General features: G+C 43.5%; 3 protein-coding genes across 3 annotated transcripts; 2 read left to right on the top strand and 1 right to left on the bottom strand.

Annotated features, from left to right (window-relative positions):
• Positions 1 to 18,952: 18,952 nt before the first annotated feature.
• Positions 18,953 to 20,605, bottom strand: CLAFUR5_11577 (uncharacterized protein; the record flags this gene model as incomplete). Its single annotated transcript, XM_047910725.1, has 2 exons — positions 18,953 to 20,367; positions 20,419 to 20,605. The coding sequence occupies 2 exons, from the start codon at positions 20,603 to 20,605 to the stop codon at positions 18,953 to 18,955; spliced, it is 1,602 nt and encodes a 533-aa protein (XP_047764875.1).
• An 874-nt stretch (positions 20,606 to 21,479) lies between these two features.
• CLAFUR5_11576 (uncharacterized protein) lies at positions 21,480 to 21,942 on the top strand (the record flags this gene model as incomplete). Its single annotated transcript, XM_047910724.1, has 2 exons — positions 21,480 to 21,600; positions 21,653 to 21,942. The coding sequence occupies 2 exons, from the start codon at positions 21,480 to 21,482 to the stop codon at positions 21,940 to 21,942; spliced, it is 411 nt and encodes a 136-aa protein (XP_047764874.1).
• Positions 21,943 to 22,402: 460 nt separating this feature from the next.
• CLAFUR5_11575 (ASTRA-associated protein 1) lies at positions 22,403 to 23,584 on the top strand (the record flags this gene model as incomplete). Its single annotated transcript, XM_047910723.1, has 1 exon — positions 22,403 to 23,584. One exon carries the CDS (start codon positions 22,403 to 22,405, stop codon positions 23,582 to 23,584), a length of 1,182 nt encoding a protein of 393 aa, XP_047764873.1.
• Positions 23,585 to 23,764: the final 180 nt, after the last annotated feature.

The following is a 23,764-nucleotide window of genomic DNA, read 5'->3' as shown; positions in this document are numbered from 1 at the left end:
GTCTAGTAGAGCTACTAAGAGTTACTAGATCTTTCTGTCCTTAGTCTTAATATCTTAGAACTAAGGCGAGATTAGAACAGCCCTCCTTATAATTAAGCTAAGCTCCTACTAGGCGTTATCTATTGACTAGTCCTCTATTATCACGAAATTGGTGTATTGCTAAAGCAAACTTCGTCTAGTAGTAAGAAGTCTTCTCTTATATTTAGCTTTAGCCTATTCCTATAACTCCTTCGTATACCGGATCTCGTATATTATCTCTTAATTATCTATAGATAGATAGATATACATCTTATATAGGGCCGTTATATTGTGCCGTCTATACGATGCCTTCCTTATCGCTTAATCTAAAGGAAGGGATGACTCCGATAATATAGAGGGTGTCGCTATAGATAGGGTTATAGCGGGAATGTCCGTAATAATGTCTTCGAGGACCTAGTTAACCTACTTTAATACTAGGTATACTCTTATTAGCTTGAACTATATTTTGTGGTTCTCTCTTATTAGAACAGGTACTACTCTCTTTCTTAAGAACCTAGTCTCGTTCTCTATTTTTTGTAAGTTAAGGGACAGTTTAGCTACCCTTAGGTAAAAGGATATATTCGGTCGGTAAGGATTGTATTAGTACTAAGACACTATAGCGTAACTCTCTTAGTAGAGGGGGTTTCTAAGACACTACGACTTTCTTAGAATAAATAGTTAGTCGATACGAACGCGATGTCCGGAGAGCGACTCTTCTTAGTAAGCTCGCCTACTTATCTAAGGTATTAGTATAGGCTCCCTAACTCGGAGTCTAATAGTGCCTTACTAGGCTCTTTTACGTCTTATATACACCTATAGCACGGCTATAGCTTCCTATATAAGGCGGGTACGGCCTCTAGTCTGCCTTCCTTTTGTTCTAAAGAAGAATAACTCTAATACGACTTTATCGAGGGTAAAACACCGAGTTACTAACCCGGGCTTATAACCTATTAAATAGGTACGAGTTACGTAGTAGTAGAAGATAGCGGATTATACGAAAGACGAAGAAGAACTTAATAGGATAGCGTATATCTATATATAGTATCGCTAGTATTAGTATAGGTAGATACTAGGTGTCCGTAGGTTTACTAGCCTATAGGCTAGTAAACCCTAGTTACGTAATCTAGTTATATAACACACCTATACCTATATACTTGACCTACGGGCTATATGTTCTTAATAGAATATATCCGAGGGAGAAGTTACCGCTTTACTTAGGAAGTTACCGGCGAGGAAAGCCCCGGGGCCGGATAGGATCCTAAACGAACTACTAAAGAAGTATAGAGATTAACTAGCCCTAGTAGTCGTAGCGATCTTTAACGCCTACCTATAGACCGGCTACTACCTAATAGTATTTAAATAATCGACGATAGTAGTCCTACGTAAGCCGTAAAAGGAAGACTATACGTAGGTTAAGTCGTACCGCCTAATCGCGCTCCTTAATACTCTTAGGAAGGCGCTTAAGAAGCTAGTTATAACGAGACTCTCCGAGGCGGTAGAGGAGTACTCCCTACTCCCGGATACCTAGATAGGTACGCGCCTATAGCGATCGACGCTATCCGTAATAGAACTTATTACCTCTTAGGAAAAGGCTTTCTAGTATAGGAATAGGGATAAGGTAGTATCCATACTTAGTCTAGATATATCGGGAGCCTTCGACTACGTATTATACCCGCGGCTACTCTAAATCCTAAGGTCGAAAGGACTCCCTAGGTAGCTTATTAACTTCGTACGGTCCTACCTCTAAGACCGTAGTACGTCGATCCTAGTCGGTTAGTACAAAAGCCTATTTTAAGTAGTCTATACTAGAATCCCGTAAGGCTTAATACTAGTACCTATCCTATTCCTCTTCTTTATAGCGACGCTACTCCTAGCCCTTCCTAGCCCTAGAATCCTAGAACACCGCTACGAGCGGCTTTATAGACGATACGAACATCCTAGCGTAGTCGTCCTTAACTAAGGAGAACTATAGGCTACTAGAAGAGAAGTATAAGATCTACGAGGACTAGGCTAGGAGGTATAGGGCTCGGTTTACCCTAGAAAAGTACAATCTAATACACTTTACGCGCCGGCTACGGTTCTATAATATATAAGCTTCTATCTAGATATAGGGGTATACGATAAACTCGGTAAATTAGCTTAGGATCCTCGGACTATAGGTAGACCCGGCGCTACGGTAGAGGAAGTACGTATAGATAATATTACGGAAAGCTAAACGGAATAGAGCATTATACTAGAGGCTTACTACGTCTATATAGAGGGCGGACTTTCGGCAGTTACGACTTCTATATACGGCTATTATACGGCTAGTCCTTACCTATAGTAGCTAAGTATAGTCCTTAGGCGAGAGGGCCTACCTATTAAAGAGACTCGTCGCGCCGTAAGCGAAGATCTAAAACTAATACCTAAGGAAAGTCACCGGGGTATATAAGTCGATACTAATAAGGATACTTAGGTACGAGACCGCTATACCGCCGATCGACCTATATATCTAGGGACTACGGACCTCCTACTTAGGTAAGTCGGTATAGTACCTAGTATAGAAGGTTATTGCTCGTATAGTCGTAAGGGCCCGCAAATTAGTACTAGCGTATAAGGGCATTCGACCTAGAAACGAGCCGAACTACCGGGTAAGGGACGAATAGCTAGTAATATAATAAGAGGGTAAGAAATCGTTTATAGAGTAACTATAGAGAGAGAGGTAGAACAACTAGGTTATAGGGTATAGTAGACGCCCTTAGCTAGCGGGATAACCTAAGGGATAGTTAGCTATAAAATCCGCGGTTAAGTACCCCCTAAAGCTTATCTACTACCGCCTTATAAGGGTATAGAGTAGTATAGTAACCTAACTACGAAGCAAATATATCGGCCTCTAGGGGTATCTATTATAGAGGAAGGTTCTAGAATATACGAATACTAGCTACCCCTACGGCTATTACTCCTAGAATATACGGTACGTACTCCTCGTCTATCCGAGGTAGTTACTAGGAAGGGGGGAGTAGATAATAAAGGCGAGGAATCGGACGATTAGGGCACTTCTTAATAAAGTTAAGGACCTACGGCGTATTACGAACTAGATACTAGAGAAGGGCTAGCTAGAATAGTACCGCCTAGTAGGAGTAGTATAGGAAGAGAGGACACGGCGTAGCGTAACGAGACCGGCTAGGAGCGGGGGCTAACGGGGTAGTAATATAGACTACGTACGTTTAGAGGGAAAGCTAATCTAGATAAGGAAAAGTTAGGGGCGGGAAGGGTTTTTACCTATTCGGGTTTCCCTTTATATATAACAATAGATATATACCTATATAGGCCGAATAGGGTCTTAGAATAGGGAAATAACAAATCTATCTATCTATCTATATTTAACGACTTTAATAGATAAGAACTCGTAATTAGACTTATCGATATTAATCTAGCTCTAAATAGTAAGATTAACGTACTTTACTACCGAGCGGGCTATACTACTAAGCGGGCTACTTTTACTAAGAACTATAACGTACTTTACTACCGAGCGGGCTATACTACCGAGCGGGCCACTTTTACTAAGAACTATACTACTTCTATAGATATAGCTATATAACTACTATTATAGCGTATATTGTCTTTAAACGAGGCTGTACTGACCTTAGCTGTCTAGGCTACGAAACGCGACGCGATAATTACGAATCGACTTGCTATAAAGGTATATAACGCGTCTTAAACTATACTAGGGTATCGATTGAATAGACGACCTCCTCGGGGTGACTACGAGCCTAATTCGAAGAAGCTTAGAGAGCTAGAAGAGAGGGTAATACTTAAGTATATACTCGAGCTAGATCTTAGAGGTTTCCCGCTATTAAAGGCTAGTATACGAGCAATAGCCGATTCATTACTATAAGAGAAGGGTCTTAAGCCCGCTAGTCTTAATTAGACAGACAGGTTTATTAGGCGGTATCGTGAGCTAAAGGTTCGTATAACACGTAGATACGATCGTTAGCGAGCCCTAATAGAAGATCTAGACGTTATCGAGAAGTAGTTCTTACTTATACGTAATATAAAGGAGAAGTATAGCATCCTTACTAGGACACCTATAACTTCGACGAGATAGGGTTTATAATAAGTGTTATTACGTCTTAGAGCGTCGTTACGGGTTCAGAAAGGCGTAGTAGAAAGAGGAAGGTCGTTTAATAGGGTAATAGAGAGGGAGTAGAGAGATAGCGTATTAGATAGCTCTTATACGAAGCGAGAGTAGTAAGCTACGTAAGTCTAACGAGGCCCTTATATAGCGAAAAGTACGAAAGCGCAAGTACATTTAGTCTAGAGGGTCTCTAACCTTCGATAAGGGGTCGTAATTAATACCTCTAGAGGATACTAGGAGGTAGGAAGTGAGTAGAGAGTCGCTAGATAGTGTTCGGCTAGTACTAAGGCTACGACGCTATAAGCGATATAGCGAGTCGGGGTATAACGTACGTACCTATTAAGTAGACTCGCTAGATAGCGAAGAATCTAAAGAGGAATTATCCTCCTAGTAACGATTCTATAGGATGTTATCGTATTAAGATACCGTCGTAATTAAAGTAGAAGTAGTATAGTTTATAGTAGAATCTAAAGAGGAATTGTCCTCCTAGTAACGATTCTATAGGATATCGTCGTATTAAGATACCGTCGTAATTAAAGTAGAAGTAGTATAGTTCTTAGTAAAAGTAGCCCGCTCGGTAGTATAGCCTACTCGGTAGTAAAGCACGTTATATAATATATAACCTACTTTCAAAACACCCTATATAAGCCCGTATAATAACTTCCTACTATACGCTTGTCGACGAAGTCAAGAAATAAACGAGAATACGGCTTTCTTTATATAAATCGAAGCGTATTTACGAGGAGACAAACGTAACGAACCTATAGCTACGTATTCGCGCGATCGCGCGCGTAATTACCCTCGAAAGAGACCTAGAAACACGACGGTCAAAGAAAGGGGAAGACCCTAAAATTTGCGGCGACCTTCCCCTATAGGAAGGAAGTAATTCTAATAGACATCGATACTACCCCGTCCTCCCCGGACCTACTCTCGTAATAACTAAGGACCCCGACATAACTATAGCGTAACAAACGCCCGATTATATATAGCAATATACCCGTCCGCCTAAGTCTATTTGTATTCTCGTAAATATAAGAAAAAAAAAGTCCGAAATCGAAAGAAAAATCCTCGATATAAGAGATCTTATCCTAGGAGTATCTGTCCTAGTATAAGGTACCCCGGAACAGAACGACCTTCTTAACCTACTTAAGATCTTCCGTAAGTATATAGAAAAAAAGAAGGTCCGTCAAACGTCGTTAATCCTCGTAAAACAAATTAATAACCTCGGAATAGCGACCAAAAAAATCGAGACTATAGAGAAGTAGCCTCGAACCTATATAGCGGTTACGGGATCGAAAGTATTAAATACTACGAACAATTCCTAGTAGTCTACTATCTAAAAGAAGAAACCGACGCTAAAAGGGATAATTCTTAAAAAGAGAATTATTAACGTACTTTACTACCGAGCGGGCTATACTACCGAGCGGGCCACTTTTACTAAGAACTATACTACTTCTACTTTAATTGCGACGGTATCTTAACACAACGACATCCTATAGAATCGTTACTAGGAGGACAATTCCTCTTTAGATTCTTCGCTATCTAGCGAGTCTACTTAATAGGTACGTACGTTATGCCCCGACTCGCTATATCGCTTATAGCGTCGTAGCCTTAGTACTAGCCGAACACTATCTAGCGACTCTCTACTCACTTCCTACCTCCTAGTATCCTCTAGAGGTATTAATTGCGACGCCTTATCGAAGGTTAGAGACCCTCTAGACTAAATATACTTGCGCTTTCGTGCTTTCCGCTATATAAGGGCCTCGTTAGACTTACGTAGCTTACTAATCTCGCTTCGTATAAGAGCTATCTAATACGCTATCTCTCTACTCCCTCTCTATTGCCCTATTAAACGACCTTCCTCTTTCTACTACGCCTTTCTGAACCCGTAACGGCGCTCTAAGACGTAATGACACCTATTATAAACCCTATCTCGTCGAAGTTATAGGTGTCCTAGTAAGGATGCTATACTTCTCCTTTATATTACGTATAAGTAAGAACTACTTCTCGATAACGTCTAGATCTTCTATTAGGGCTCGCTAACGATCGTATCTACGTATTATACGAACCTTTAGCTTACGATACCGCCTAATGAACCTGTCTGTCTAATTAAGACTAGCGGGCTTAAGACCCTTCTCTTATAGTAATGAATCGGCTATTGCTCGTATACTAGCCTTTAATAGCGGGAAACCTCTAAGATCTAGCTCGAGTATATACTTAAGTATTACCCTCTCTTCTAGCTCTATAAGCTTCTTCGAATTAGGCTCGTAGTCACCCCGAGGAGGTCGTCTATTCAATCGATACCCTAGTATAGTTTAAGACGCGTCGTATACCTTTATAGCAAGTCGATTCGTAATTATCGCGTCGCGTTTCGTAGCCTAGACAGCTAAGGTCAGTTCAGCCTCGTTTAAAGACAATATACGCTATAATAGTAGTTATATAGCTATATCTATAGAAGTAGTACAGTTCTTAGTAAAAGTGGCCCGCTCGGTAGTATAGCCCGCTCGGTAGTAAAGTACGTTATAACTCTTATAAATATAGATAACGAAGTAGACCTGAAACGAACCCGCGACGAAAAAATAAGGCACTCGGTACGACCGCCGTAGTAGCCGTAGTAAGAATAAGGAATAATAACGTCGTACTTACGACAACCGGGAAGGTCTTAATAAACTCTCTACTAGAACAGAAAGAAAAGTAGACTAACGCCCTTCTAAAGTAAGCTTAGGAGGTAAGAAAAGACGAAGAATAGTACCGAGTAGCTATTTATAGAATCCCGATCGCCGTAGTCCCGGACCTCGCTACCCTTAGTAAAGAGATAGGGAAATATAACGAAGACCTTACTCTCGAAGTTTACGGTAAGCTACTCTAGCTAATAACGAGTAAAAAGAGACAAACATAACGATATAGCTCCGTAGTAGTCGTATTTAAGACAAAAGAATAGGCCGAGAAGGCTATTCGATTTCGTCTCTACGCGCTCGGACTATCTCTAAAGGTAGAGAAATATATCGTAATCCTAAGAACGATATAATGCCCGAACTACCTTAGTTTCGGACACCTACCGGAGAAATACCGTAGATAACCGAGATGTAAATACTACGTTAAAAGCTACGCTACGAGGGAATACTCCTACCTCGAATACGGTAAACGTACTAACTACGAATACGAAGCGGTAAAGTATATAAACTACGGAAAAGGATACCTAGCTACGGCTAAGGAATACGAGATCTTCCGGTTATTACTACGCCCGAGGACGTAATACTAGAAAACGACTCGATCGACGTAAGGGAACTACGAATACTTTAATATAACCTAAATAGATCGATCGCGGCTACGGAGAGCATCCTAGACCTTATAAATCAACTCGACGTCCGTATTATCTTCGCGTAAGAACCGTAGTTCTTAAGGGAAGAGAACTACGAAAATACGAGGTTAATAAACTACTAGGCCTTCGACTAAATCCGACTAAAGCTAAAGAATAAGGAGATCCGTCCGAGAGTTATTACGTAGGTCCGAAAGGACTACCCGTACGAAATACGATAAGGACCTAGCGAAGAAGAACCTAATTACTAATTCCTCGATTTAATTATTAGGAAAGAAACTACCTAGGTTATATATTACTATAACGAACGAGATCTCGAGACACGGTTGTAAAGGACTATAAACTATATACTCTTTTAATAAAACCTTTCCTATATACTACCGAATACGATCCTACTCGGGGACCTAAACCTATATTACCCTAGGTAGGAACCTACCTACACCTCGCCGAGCGGCTAAGAAATAGTATTTATAGAGTAGATTAATAGACATCATTTTACTATTTCGAATACTATCGGTAAAGGTACCTTCTTCCGGCCGAATATACTTTAGGAAAGCGTAATCGACCTTACTTTTATAAAAGGCAAACTATAACAAAACATAAGGGACTAGTAAACGTTACCTACAAATAAGTCGGACTATAAACCGATCTTATTTACCCTTATAACGTAGGAACCGACAACCTAAGAACAAACCGAAAGGCTCGATTAAAAAAGAGCCGACTAGGAAAAATTTAACAAAAAGATATAAGACAAAGCTATAAGGCTCCCGGACGATTTTCTACTCCGTAATACTACTCTCGAGAGGCTATAAAGCAACCCTTCTTAAGATACGTCGACACTCGATTTAATAATCGAGGAATTTACGGCTATTATCTAGGAAAGTATAAACGAAGCTATACCGAGGGTAAGAGTAAGTATAAAATCAAAGGACTAGTAGAAACCGGAGCTAAAAGTACTACAATAAGGCCTAAACCGAAGCTACCGTTCCCTTTAAAAGGAACGAAGCCTATATAACGCCGTAAGATACCGACTAGTAAAGAACCTCTACTTTTAGAAGATAAAAGAGGCAAAGAGGGACTACTAGAACTAGTTCCTCGAGAGTAACGATCCGAAAAGCGTCTTTAAGGCAATGTCCTATATAAAAGATCGGCGGAACTAGTAAATACCGAGTATAAGAAACCCGGGAGATAATAAACTCGAAGATACGTTTCTAGGAAAATACGAAGTACTCCGGAAAGGACTCTTCCTACTCCCCCCCTCGAAAGGACCTACTAAACTAGATAGGATATACGTAAGGAAACTAGAAATGGCCTAAACTCTTAGAACTAGAACTAGCTACGGTATGTTCTACGAAGAAAGTCAAAGGAAAATCCCTAGGACCGGACGGTATTATATTAGATATAATCGCGAAAGCCTATAAGGCTATCCCGTAAGTATTCTACCGTACCTTCTCGGCCCTTTTCGAAGCCGGATACTATCCGAAAAAGTGGAGAGAGGCTATAGGAGTAATCCTACGAAAAGCCTCGAAGCCGGACTACTTAATACCGAAAGCCTATCGAGTTGTCTCGCTTCTTAACTACCTTAGGAAAGTCCTCGAACGATTCTCGCGAAAAGGCTTAGCTACCTCGCCGGAACGACGTAGCTCCTTTACGACTTATAACTAGGAGGAAGACAAAAGAAGTCCGCTATCGACACGGCCTTTATCCTCCGGAATACGATCGAAAAGAATAAGCGGAAGAGATATAAGACAAGTATACTATTCCTAGACGTAAAAGGAGCCTTTGACTACGTCGCGAAAAATCAACTTCTTACGGTTATAAAAGTATACCGACTCCTAGCCTCGCTAATAGCTTAGACAGACTCCTTCCTATCGGACAGACAGCTCCGCCTACGATTCAACTCGAAAACTAAGGAATTTAGCCCGATAGAGACGGGGATTCTATAAGGAAGCCCTATTTTACCAATACTTTTCCTTATCTATATAAGAGACCTATACGACACCCTAGACGTAGCTATACGTCCACTCTCCTATATTGACGATGTAGCGCTTACGACGAGTTTAATAAGCCTATAGAAAAACATAAAAACACTCGAAAAAGTAGCAAAAAAATCCACGACCTAGGAAAAGACAAAGCAATTGAATTCGACCTAGTAAAGATAGAGTTAATCTATTTCACGAAAGTGAAAGACTTAGATAGAGGGATACGACTACCGGGAGACAACTACGTAACCCCGAAACTAGTCGTTAAATAGCTAGGATTCTACTTCGACTAGAACCTCTCGTTTAAAACGTATATCGCTACGAGAACGTTATAAGTACGATAAGCATTCGAAAGGATGTCCCGACTAGCTAGTACGGGCTTCGGACTCTCGGTAAACGCTCTAAGGAGAATATATAGAGCGTACGTAGTAAGTATAGTAGATTACGGGTCTCTAGTATAGATAGAGGTCAAAATCCTAAAGGCAAAGATTAGGCCCCTATTAGGACTTCAAAACAATATTACTAACAAAATACTAGGGGTGTTTAAGACGGCCCCTACGCTAGCCTACGAAATTGAAAGCGCTTTACTTCCCCCGGGTCTTAGGCTAGAAAGATCGGCGCTATTATACGCCGTAAGGATAGGAAGCCTTCGATAAAATCACCCTATCCGATAAGAATTACAAAGTAACCCCGGAAGGAGAAAAGAAACCCTCCTAGAAAAATCGACGCTAGCCCTCGCTACCTACGTTAATAAGGACGAAATCGAAAAAAAAAAGAATACCTTCTTACCCCGTAGGATAATACCCCCTTCAACCTTACTATAATAGAGAGCTAAAGCGAAGGCCCTCGTAAAACAAAAAAAGAGATAAAAAATTATCTAAGAACATACCGAAAAGAAATAGTACGTAGCTACGGATAGAGAAAAGCCCTCAAAGTATTCACGTACATTCGAAAGACAAACCGCCGGAGAGCTCCGAAAGGAGATAGGGAAGATAGAAGCTAAAAGGGTAACTACGAGTACCTTCTTCTAAATCAAAATCGGACACGGCTATATCCAAAGCTACCTCTAAAGATTCGGCCTTACGATAATAGATAGATACCGCTACGGGTAGCGCAAATCCCCTAAACACCTTCTACTTTACTACGAGAAACACAAAACCTAAAGGCAAACCCTCAAAAAATATTCGAACTATATACCCTGATAAATCGAGTATAATAGTCGAGGTAATAGTAGTTAAGAGTAGTAGACTTGCTTTGTTTCTTGTCCTATCTAGAGGGCTAATTCTACTCTTATTTATATTCAATTATAGACTCCTAGAACCTTCTATACTACGTAATCTATTACGTAGTACACTTATAATAAGAAGCGTATTTATAAGAATTTATATCTCGTAGATTCTATAAAATTATATAGCTTGTCTTCTAGACTACCTAGAGCGTTCTAGATTTTAATATAGTTAGAACATAGCTAGTTCTAAAGATCTTATAAGCCGGTAGTCCGGCGCTAGCCTATTACGGCCTAGACAAGCATTTCTGTACGATCCTAGCGATACTAGGAACTTACGGCTTATTAGAATCTATCGGATTTAATAGTCTACCGCTTTATAATAGTATATCTCGCTAAGTAGCTATAACGTACTTTACTACCGAGCGGGCTATACTACCGAGCGGGCCACTTTTACTAAGAACTATACTACTTCTACTTTAATTGCGACGGTATCTTAACACGACGACATCCTATAGAATCGTTACTAGGAGGACAATTCCTCTTTAGATTCTTCGCTATCTAGCGAGTCTACTTAATAGGTACGTACGTTATGCCCCGACTCGCTATATCGCTTATAGCGTCGTAGCCTTAGTACTAGCCGAACACTATCTAGCGACTCTCTACTCACTTCCTACCTCCTAGTATCCTCTAGAGGTATTAATTGCGACGCCTTATCGAAGGTTAGAGACCCTCTAGACTAAATATACTTACGCTTTCGTGCTTTCCGCTATATAAGGGCCTCGTTAGACTTACGTAGCTTACTAATCTCGCTTCGTATAAGAGCTATCTAATACGCTATCTCTCTACTCCCTCTCTATTACCCTATTAAACGACCTTCCTCTTTCTACTACGCCTTTCTAAACCCGTAACGGCGCTCTAAGACGTAATGACACCTATTATAAACCCTATTTGTCGAAGTTATAGGTGTCCTAGTTAAGGATACTATACTTCTCCTTTATATTACGTATAAGTAAGAACTACTTCTCGATAACGTCTAGATCTTCTATTAGGGCTCGCTAACGATCGTATCTACGTATTATACGAACCTTTAGCTCACGATACCGCCTAATGAACCTGTCTGTCTAATTAAGACTAGCGGGCTTAAGACCCTTCTCTTATAGTAATGAATCGGCTATTGCTCGTATACTAGCCTTTAATAGCGGGAAACCTCTAAGATCTAGCTCGAGTATATACTTAAGTATTACCCTCTCTTCTAGCTCTATAAGCTTCTTCGAATTAGGCTCGTAGTCACCCCGAGGAGGTCGTCTATTCAATCGATACCCTAGTATAGTTTAAGACGCGTCGTATACCTTTATAGCAAGTCGATTCGTAATTATCGCGTCGCGTTTCGTAGCCTAGACAGCTAAGGTCAGTTCAGCCTCGTTTAAAGACAATATACGCTATAATAGTAGTTATATAGCTATATCTATAGAAGTAGTACAGTTCTTAGTAAAAGTGGCCCGCTCGGTAGTATAGCCCGCTCGGTAGTAAAGTACGTTATAACTCTTATAAATATAGATAACGAAGTAGACCTGAAACGAACCCGCGACGAAAAAATAAGGCACTCGGTACGACCGCCGTAGTAGCCGTAGTAAGAATAAGGAATAATAACGTCGTACTTACGACAACCGGGAAGGTCTTAATAAACTCTCTACTAGAATAGAAAGAAAAGTAGACTAACGCCCTTCTAAAGTAAGCTTAGGAGGTAAGAAAAGACGAAGAATAGTACCGAGTAGCTATTTATAGAATCCCGATCGCCGTAGTCCCGGACCTCGCTACCCTTAGTAAAGAGATAGGGAAATATAACGAAGACCTTACTCTCGAAGTTTACGGTAAGCTACTCTAGCTAATAACGAGTAAAAAGAGACAAACATAACGATATAGCTCCGTAGTAGTCGTATTTAAGACAAAAGAATAGGCCGAGAAGGCTATTCGATTTCGTCTCTACGCGCTCGGACTATCTCTAAAGGTAGAGAAATATATCGTAATCCTAAGAACGATATAATGCCCGAACTACCTTAGTTTCGGACACCTACCGGAGAAATACCGTAGATAACCGAGATGTAAATACTACGTTAAAAGCTACGCTACGAGGGAATACTCCTACCTCGAATACGGTAAACGTACTAACTACGAATACGAAGCGGTAAAGTATATAAACTACGGAAAAGGATACCTAGCTACGGCTAAGGAATACGAGATCTTCCGGTTATTACTACGCCCGAGGACGTAATACTAGAAAACGACTCGATCGACGTAAGGGAACTACGAATACTTTAATATAACCTAAATAGATCGATCGCGGCTACGGAGAGCATCCTAGACCTTATAAATCAACTCGACGTCCGTATTATCTTCGCGTAAGAACCGTAGTTCTTAAGGGAAGAGAACTACGAAAATACGAGGTTAATAAACTACTAGGCCTTCGACTAAATCCGACTAAAGCTAAAGAATAAGGAGATCCGTCCGAGAGTTATTACGTAGGTCCGAAAGGACTACCCGTACGAAATACGATAAGGACCTAGCGAAGAAGAACCTAATTACTAATTCCTCGATTTAATTATTAGGAAAGAAACTACCTAGGTTATATATTACTATAACGAACGAGATCTCGAGACACGGTTGTAAAGGACTATAAACTATATACTCTTTTAATAAAACCTTTCCTATATACTACCGAATACGATCCTACTCGGGGACCTAAACCTATATTACCCTAGGTAGGAACCTACCTACACCTCGCCGAGCGGCTAAGAAATAGTATTTATAGAGTAGATTAATAGACATCATTTTACTATTTCGAATACTATCGGTAAAGGTACCTTCTTCCGGCCGAATATACTTTAGGAAAGCGTAATCGACCTTACTTTTATAAAAGGCAAACTATAACAAAACATAAGGGACTAGTAAACGTTACCTACAAATAAGTCGGACTATAAACCGATCTTATTTACCCTTATAACGTAGGAACCGACAACCTAAGAACAAACCGAAAGGCTCGATTAAAAAAGAGCCGACTAGGAAAAATTTAACAAAAAGATATAAGACAAAGCTATAAGGCTCCCGGACGATTTTCTACTCCGTAATACTACTCTCGAGAGGCTATAAAGCAACCCTTCTTAAGATACGTCGACACTCGATTTAATAATTAAGGAATTTACGGCTATTATCTAGGAAAGTATAAACGAAGCTATACCGAGGGTAAGAGTAAGTATAAAATCAAAGGACTAGTAGAAACCGGAGCTAAAAGTACTATAACAAGGCCTAAACCGAAGCTACCGTTCCCTTTAAAAGGAACGAAGCCTATATAACGCCGTAAGATACCGACTAGCAAAGAACCTCTACTTTTAGAAGATAAAAGAGGTAAAGAGGGACTACTAGAACTAGTTCCTCGAGAGTAACGATCCGAAAAGCGTCTTTAAGGCAATGTCCTATATAAAAGATAGGCGGAACTAGTAAATACCGAGTATAAGAAACCCGGGAGATAATAAACTCGAAGATACGTTTCTAGGAAAATACGAAGTACTCCGGAAAGGACTCTTCCTACTCCCCCCCTCGAAAGGACCTACTAAACTAGATAGGATATACGTAAGGAAACTAGAAATGGCCTAAACTCTTAGAACTAGAACTAGCTACGGTATGTTCTACGAAGAAAGTCAAAGGAAAATCCCTAGGACCGGACGGTATTATATTAGATATAATCGCGAAAGCCTATAAGGCTATCCCGTAAGTATTCTACCGTACCTTCTCGGCCCTTTTCGAAGCCGGATACTATCCGAAAAAGTGGAGAGAGGCTATAGGAGTAATCCTACGAAAAGCCTCGAAGCCGGACTACTTAATACCGAAAGCCTATCGAGTTGTCTCGCTTCTTAACTACCTTAGGAAAGTCCTCGAACGATTCTCGCGAAAAGGCTTAGCTACCTCGCCGGAACGACGTAGCTCCTTTACGACTTATAACTAGGAGGAAGACAAAAGAAGTCCGCTATCGACACGGCCTTTATCCTCCGGAATACGATCGAAAAGAATAAGCGGAAGAGATATAAGACAAGTATACTATTCCTAGACGTAAAAGGAGCCTTTGACTACGTCGCGAAAAATCAACTTCTTACGGTTATAAAAGTATACCGACTCCTAGCCTCGCTAATAGCTTAGACAGACTCCTTCCTATCGGACAGACAGCTCCGCCTACGATTCAACTCGAAAACTAAGGAATTTAGCCCGATAGAGACGGGGATTCTATAAGGAAGCCCTATTTTACCAATACTTTTCCTTATCTATATAAGAGACCTATACGACACCCTAGACGTAGCTATACGTCCACTCTCCTATATTGACGATGTAGCGCTTACGACGAGTTTAATAAGCCTATAGAAAAACATAAAAACACTCGAAAAAGTAGCAAAAAAATCCACGACCTAGGAAAAGACAAAGCAATTGAATTCGACCTAGTAAAGATAGAGTTAATCTATTTCACGAAAGTGAAAGACTTAGATAGAGGGATACGACTACCGGGAGACAACTACGTAACCCCGAAACTAGTCGTTAAATAGCTAGGATTCTACTTCGACTAGAACCTCTCGTTTAAAACGTATATCGCTACGAGAACGTTATAAGTACGATAAGCATTCGAAAGGATGTCCCGACTAGCTAGTACGGGCTTCGGACTCTCGGTAAACGCTCTAAGGAGAATATATAGAGCGTACGTAGTAAGTATAGTAGATTACGGGTCTCTAGTATAGATAGAGGTCAAAATCCTAAAGGCAAAGATTAGGCCCCTATTAGGACTTCAAAACAATATTACTAACAAAATACTAGGGGTGTTTAAGACGGCCCCTACGCTAGCCTACGAAATTGAAAGCGCTTTACTTCCCCCGGGTCTTAGGCTAGAAAGATCGGCGCTATTATACGCCGTAAGGATAGGAAGCCTTCGATAAAATCACCCTATCCGATAAGAATTACAAAGTAACCCCGGAAGGAGAAAAGAAACCCTCCTAGAAAAATCGACGCTAGCCCTCGCTACCTACGTTAATAAGGACGAAATCGAAAAAAAAAGAATACCTTCTTACCCCGTAGGATAATACCCCCTTCAACCTTACTATAATAGAGAGCTAAAGCGAAGGCCCTCGTAAAACAAAAAAAGAGATAAAAAATTATCTAAGAACATACCGAAAAGAAATAGTACGTAGCTACGGATAGAGAAAAGCCCTCAAAGTATTCACGTACATTCGAAAGACAAACCGCCGGAGAGCTCCGAAAGGAGATAGGGAAGATAGAAGCTAAAAGGGTAACTACGAGTACCTTCTTCTAAATCAAAATCGGACACGGCTATATCCAAAGCTACCTCTAAAGATTCGGCCTTACGATAATAGATAGATACCGCTACGGGTAGCGCAAATCCCCTAAACACCTTCTACTTTACTACGAGAAACACAAAACCTAAAGGCAAACCCTCAAAAAATATTCGAACTATATACCCTGATAAATCGAGTATAATAGTCGAGGTAATAGTAGTTAAGAGTAGTGGACTTGCTTTGTTTCTTGTCCTATCTAGAGGGCTAATTCTACTCTTATTTATATTCAATTATAGACTCCTAGAACCTTCTATACTACGTAATCTATTACGTAGTACACTTATAATAAGAAGCGTATTTATAAGAATTTATATCTCGTAGATTCTATAAAATTATATAGCTTGTCTTCTAGACTACCTAGAGCGTTCTAGATTTTAATATAGTTAGAACATAGCTAGTTCTAAAGATCTTATAAGCCGGTAGTCCGGCGCTAGCCTATTACGGCCTAGACAAGCATTTCTGTACGATCCTAGCGATACTAGGAACTTACGGCTTATTAGAATCTATCGGATTTAATAGTCTACCGCTTTATAATAGTATATCTCGCTAAGTAGCTATAACGTACTTTACTACCGAGCGGGCTATACTACCGAGCGGGCCACTTTTACTAAGAACTATACTACTTCTACTTTAATTGCGACGGTATCTTAATACGACGACATCCTATAGAATCGTTACTAGGAGGACAATTCCTCTTTAGATTCTTCGCTATCTAGCGAGTCTACTTAATAGGTACGTACGTTATGCCCCGACTCGCTATATCGCTTATAGCGTCGTAGCCTTAGTACTAGCCGAACACTATCTAGCGACTCTCTACTCACTTCCTACCTCCTAGTATCCTCTAGAGGTATTAATTGCGACGCCTTATCGAAGGTTAGAGACCCTCTAGACTAAATATACTTACGCTTTCGTGCTTTCCGCTATATAAGGGCCTCGTTAGACTTACGTAGCTTACTAATCTCGCTTCGTATAAGAGCTATCTAATACGCTATCTCTCTACTCCCTCTCTATTACCCTATTAAACGACCTTCCTCTTTCTACTACGCCTTTCTGAACCCGTAACGACGCTCTAAGACGTAATGACACCTATTATAAACCCTATTTGTCGAAGTTATAGGTGTCCTAGTTAAGGATACTATACTTCTCCTTTATATTACGTATAAGTAAGAACTACTTCTCGATAACGTCTAGATCTTCTATTAGGGCTCGCTAACGATCGTATCTACGTATTATACGAACCTTTAGCTCACGATACCGCCTAATGAACCTGTCTGTCTAATTAAGACTAGCGGGCTTAAGACCCTTCTCTTATAGTAATGAATCGGCTATTGCTCGTATACTAGCCTTTAATAGCGGGAAACCTCTAAGATCTAGCTCGAGTATATACTTAAGTATTACCCTCTCTTCTAGCTCTATAAGCTTCTTCGAATTAGGCTCGTAGTCACCCCGAGGAGGTCGTCTATTCAATCGATACCCTAGTATAGTTTAAGACGCGTCGTATACCTTTATAGCAAGTCGATTCGTAATTATCGCGTCGCGTTTCGTAGCCTAGACAGCTAAGGTCAGTTCAGCCTCGTTTAAAGACAATATACGCTATAATAGTAGTTATATAGCTATATCTATAGAAGTAGTACAGTTCTTAGTAAAAGTGGCCCGCTCGGTAGTATAGCCCGCTCGCTAGTGAAGTACGTTATATAGAAACCTACTATATATATACTATAAGATGAGATACGCGTGTATATAGTATATCATTACTATTTTAAGACTATTCATCGCGTTATAACGCGTGCTGAAAAGCGCGATATCAAGAATTGCATTGAGATAGGGTATTTTATTGAGGTGGCCGACACGCGCTGCGCGGGTGCTTTGGGACCGACACGGCTACCCCAGATTTTCCTTATGTATGCGGACTTGGGGTCTTGGGGCTAAGGTATCTTGGGAGCTCTTGGAGCTGGAGTTGAGGGGTTTGATTGCTGTGTCCACAACAAATTGTGTACGCGATGGTTGTCCTGGTGGTCGTATCGTAACCGAAGTCCAGAACAGGTCGATTCGTTCCTCGTGTGGATGCTGTGTAACCTGATCGACATTGCCTTGACATGGTAAAGGGGAGTCAGTCGTGCAGGTATGCGACAGTTGCCACTGCCATTATGTGACAAGACGACGATACCATGGCGGGATCGCCAAGTAGATGTGGGCCTTGATGCCAACACTTTCGGACCACCGAGGTCTATTGAAGTCGCCAAATGGAGCATGCTACAGTACGAAGGTAAGCCAGACGTTCAATTTTCCTAATTGAGGCGGCGCTCCATCCGGGTGGCCGCGAAGCATAACCCATGTGCCACGCGGCGTGGCGGACGACTAGCTAGGATGTCGTTCGTACAGAGGTGCGAATTGTGCGATCGCTCTGAGGGACGACTTCACTCGTGCTTGTGCAATCCGTGGACTTCGTATGTTGGCGACAATTGAGTCTCCAAAGCGGCATCGAAGTCCCAACAGCCTATGGCGGCTGTGGACGATAGCAAAGTGTTTTGTTGATTTGCAGTATTGACTAAGATGTATCTCTCTCCAGTATTAGTCGTAGAATTGTCATACGCCTTGAACTCCTTGCTCAAACACATCGCTCGCAGAATCTCAAGACTCATCAACGGCAGTAGCCTCTTTCGCACTCAATCCAGTATGCTGCCTCGTTGCCGCCTCCTCTTTACTCATCCTTCCTTTATCAAGCCACCTCTCAAAGTCCTCACTATGCATAATGACCGGACTAGCGAACCCATGCTCCTGCTCCAGATGCGCCCGGAACACTTCATCTTCCTTGAAGATACTGACCCTATCTTCTCCACAGTGGTCCCAAATACAGCTGATCGCTCTAGTATGTGCGCCATGATGTCCGTCGTGACATCATATCCGCCAGACGAAGCCATGGTAGTCGATCGCGTGCTTGCGTAGAGATTTGCGGGAGGTGAAAGTTACGGCTTCGCAGTCTTTCTCACGGCAGCAGTAGGTTAGGTGTAGAGCGAAGCGTTCCCAGCGTTCTGTTTGTGCGCGCGCGCATCGGGTCTGGAAAAGGATCTGGGCGCAGGCATCGAGGTCCCTCGAGGTGGAATCTTGGGCCAGATAAGCAGCCACTGCTGTCTCCATATTCTGCTTGGTTGTTTGGCCTGTAGCTGGAGGTTGCCATTCGTCTAGTCTGATGTTGGAGATGTCGGGCACGTTGAATCGGTGGTAATGGATGTGGTTGCGTTCTCTGCTCTGCGGATCTTTGTTCTTGCGATTGCTGTCGTTGACACGGCCTCGAAACCGTTGATGTGTTTTCTCGGAGTCCGTGATCTGATTTTGGAGCTGCTCGAGGTCTCGCCACATTCGTACAGCTTGCTTCAATGGGCGGAATGGGATGTCTTTCTCCCATGTCCGGTCAGGCTCAAGTCCAGTGCCAATGGAGAGTATCAACAATGGTTCACGCCGGAGATGCATTTGTTTCACTTCCTCGTAAGCCAGACTGACTGGATTATTCTCTCCAAGACCTCCATCCTCGAAGCGGCCCTCTGCTATTTCTAGCATGAAGAAGTAGCCAGGCGCAGCACTCGTGGCTCTTGCGGCCTCCCATATTGCAGCTTCCGAAGCAGGTCCATGGTTCAAATGCAAGACACGATCTCCGTCTGATGCAGACGGCGCAGGATGATCGTAACTCCGGAACAGATATGCTTCACGCTTCATGTTACCGCCGTGCGAAACGACGATCGTGCGAGCCGCATCCAGATTCTCGTTCCTGAGGCGACACTGCCGGGCACTTGTTTTGAGCTGTTTGATCTGTATCCTCTCGTCCTCAGTCAAGCGTTTCCGATCCAGTATGCGCGCTCCTACTCGGGGGTACATGGTCTTTCGATGCTCAGATCGCTCGACTTCTGCTGCGACGCCTTCTAGCATTGCGTTTTGTAACGCAGCATTCATGTTGTCTGCACCGTATCTTGTGCGGCCAAGGCCCATCAACGCGAACTTGCGAGGGTGCCCAAACACTTGTGTGCCAACAATGTCGTACTGCTCGATGGCTTTGTCGACGGTCATTTGGAGACGTCCAAGCATGATTGCGCTTAGACCGCCATTACTTGTGCCCACGCAGTAGTCGAAGTAGTGATGTGGTCGAAACTCGCGAGCACCATCCTGGGTGTGGCCATCTTCGCTTCCAGAGTTCCAAAGATAGTCAGAATTGCTTTGCTGACTTTCATCCTTGCTTTCTTGCCGTTCCAGAACTTCTAGTCGACGCATCAACTCTCTCAGGATCAGTAACGAGGCATATCCTCTTACGCCACCACCATCTGTGCAGGCTGTCAGTCTCGTCAACTCTGTGATAAGCGATTGGAACTCACCCAGTGACAGAATGACCTTCCGTGCCCACGGACTGTTAGCATGCGTGTCCGAGTTGAACCTCCTTCCCCAAGCTGGTGAGACATAATCGGCTGTGTGCGTGCTTTCCGCGACATGAGTGCTGCTGGTGGAGATAGCCTGACCGTCATCCATACTGGGCTTGAGAGCCTGCATTGTTGTTTGTGCCATGATGCCGGTATTGTGTATGGTTGTCGCAGCGGCCCGTGAGTCAACCTTATAGTATTTACCTGAGATTGGGCGGCCTCGAGGGCGCTGCAGAGCCGCATGTTGGCCCCCAGACGGCTGCCCTCTGGAGATCTTCAGCCCTCTGGCTGTACCTGAGATGTTTTAAGGCATTGTATGCAGTGGAACTGTGGCCGGCCAGTGACAAGCGAGTCCCCTCGCGCTTGACCACTAAATTTGAGGATGGGCCTGCACAAGCTTGGAATAGCTGGGTCAAGCTTCTCTATTCTGCATCGTGGAGTTGTTATGCGCGGCTGCATAGCTCTATTTTTCACCGGCGGGGCTGTCGAAGGTAGCATGAGCTTTCACACTGTAGATAAGGAAATGTGCTCGGGGAAACAGGTCGGTCTATAGGCAATGTCAGCTGGATAATATGACAAGATCCGATCGTGAAGCGGGTCGTCATGGCGAAGACTTCGCGATAGCGACGGGATCTGGTCACCCGTAAGCAGCGCCACGCTGAACCTCGACTTCGCCTGATGCTTGTCTGGCTGGCTCGTGGAGGCACCCACGCTACACAGCATACTTTAGCCCCAGCAGCAAGCCCAATCAGACGCATCCTCTATACACCAGTAGGCGGCCTCTTGCGTGGTCCTGTTGTCGATGCTCTATTTTAGTGTGGGCAACTCAAACGCGAAGCCACCGGTGAGGGAACAGTGCCACTCTGTCTTTAGAGGTCGCTGAGCTGGGTCCGGTCAGTGGGCGGGCGAGGCATGTGCTGGGCTTGATATACAAGAGCCTCTCGACACCAAACCTTGCAACGTAGTATCTACACTTCGTTATCAGCTTTTGATTCTTGTACACGTTGACGTTATTCACCATGAACGTCTTGAGGACGAATAGCTGCAAAAGCGATGATAGCATAGACGACGGCAAATATGCCCTTGTCTACATCTGCTCCGACCACAGCGTATCTCTACAGCCTATAGAAGTCGCGAGAAGTGAGTGATTCCGGACCCGTACCGGCGATTGGCATGACTGATGTGATAGCAGATCCCTCAAATCGCCTGCTTCGTACGATGGAGATATCTCGACTGCCATGGAAGACAGAGCAAAGGATTCGTGTTCCGAGACGGACGTCTTCATATTCCAACAAGATTTCGACAGCATCTGACGAGGAGATGGAGACCGGCTGTGACTGCTACTCGTCAACGCTGATGTTTAGCCGGATCTCCAAGAACATGGCCTGGAAGCGTATGACTGGGGATGTGAAGAAGATCATGGTCTTCGAGGAGCCAATATCATTGTCGCCGACTGCTCCAGCTGTGATGTCGAAGCTCTGAGCCGACATGAGCAGGCCTCAGTGAGCGGCTTGATGCCAAAGCAGGTAGCTTGATGGTCGAATGTGAACTTAGCAGGAACTGTTCTCCAGCGGCCCATGTCTTGGGATCCTATGCCCCGGCTAGTGGCATCATATGCAGATCATGCTGGTGTGCCCAGTCGAGCCTCCTTGAAGATATACCGCATCATGCAGGTCCGCTATTGAATTGCTTGAGCATACGAAGTTGCCTGAGGTCACAAAAAGTGCTTGCCCGCCACTCCCGGCTTGTCGTCGCGGCTTCCAAAGTTTTGTGATGACCAAGAGACGCCCACGTCGTCGCATCCATTAACGCGTCATCTCGAAAACATCTGCCAGCGCGACGATAACCTGATTCGGGTTGTGGTTGGTTGAAGAAAGAAAGATGAAGCAGGTCCGAGGATGAAAAGTTGAACCTCAATTCCCCAGCCACCAACACACAGACCATGGCGCAGGACAACACCATCCAAAGCTCAGAGCAACCTCCTGCGCAGCCATCATATGTACTCCGAGGACATTCTGCTCAGATACATGCTGTGCACTTCTTCCGCGACAATACTCGTCTGGTCACTGGAGATGCCGACGGCTTCGTGGTCATATGGAGCACAGCCAGCAAACGCGCCGTGGCAGTGTGGAAACCTCACTCAACCACGATCGTGGGACTGGCAAGCTGGAATGATGACAAGATAATATCGCATGGACGAGACAACAAGCTACTGGTGTGGCAACTGCCGGGAAATGCCGAGTCTGACTGCTCAACGATACTTCCCATCGACGATGCCGAGATCGAGAGGAAACAGCCGTGGTTACTGCACAGTCTTCGAGTCAATGCCTGGAACTTCTGCTCGTTCACATCAATTGTGCTCAAGCCAGATGGACACAATGATCTGCCAGCGGAGGGGATCCTGGTGGCGACTCCGGGCGTGCAAGATGGGCATGTTAATGTTACTTGTCTCCCAGACGAACAGAGAATAGCGACAATTCCCGCTCCGCAGGATGTCAAAACTGGTATGGTCATGGCAATTGGCCTGCAGTTCCAGCCAAACGGAAGGAGCATGCCAATCAACGAACTCCTCGTTATTGCCGGTTACGAATCGGGCCTTGCATGCATATGGCAGCAGGAAGGGGCGACAAGGAAGTGGAATCTCGTATATACGCAGAAGCATCATTCGCAGCCCATCCTATCACTGAACATATCGCCCTCACAGTCATGCTTTTTCACTTCCTCTGCAGATGCTGTGGTCGCCAGGCATACTTTTGGGAACTCACCAACACCGGCGAAGATTGTGCAGACGAAGCATGCGGGGCAGCAGGGATTGGTGGTGAGGAATGACGAGAAGATTCTTGCGACTGCTGGATGGGATGCGAGGGTGCGGGTGTATAGCGTGAAGACAATGAAGGAGCTGGCGGTGCTGAAGTGGCATAAGGAGGGATGTTATGCATTGGCATTTGCAAAAGTCGGAACGGGGGTTGAAAGCAGTAGGGGCGAAGATGGTAAAGGCAAGAGCAGCGAAGTGGAGGAAGGTGAACGCACGGTTTCTGAACGAAGAGCTTTGGCCGCGCGGACCACGCATTGGCTGGCGGTAGGGAGCAAGGATGGCAAGGTATCTCTGTGGGAGATATACTGAAGCTCGCCACAGTAAGCACGGCGATCGGAAGAGCTGGTGATTTCACAGAAGAATTGTTGGTTCCAGAAACAGCAGGCCAATAATTGATCAGCTGTTGGCGTTCGAGTGCAACGGCTTGTGACCGGTGCCGTGGACTTGGGCGCACAAGATTCGAAGATCCCGCAAAAGATATCTGAATTC

The sequence above is a fragment of the Fulvia fulva genome, chromosome 8 (genome assembly GCF_020509005.1).
Source record: "Fulvia fulva chromosome 8, complete sequence".
Lineage (NCBI taxonomy): Eukaryota > Fungi > Ascomycota > Dothideomycetes > Mycosphaerellales > Mycosphaerellaceae > Fulvia > Fulvia fulva.
This window is presented reverse-complemented; position numbering and strand designations above follow the sequence as displayed.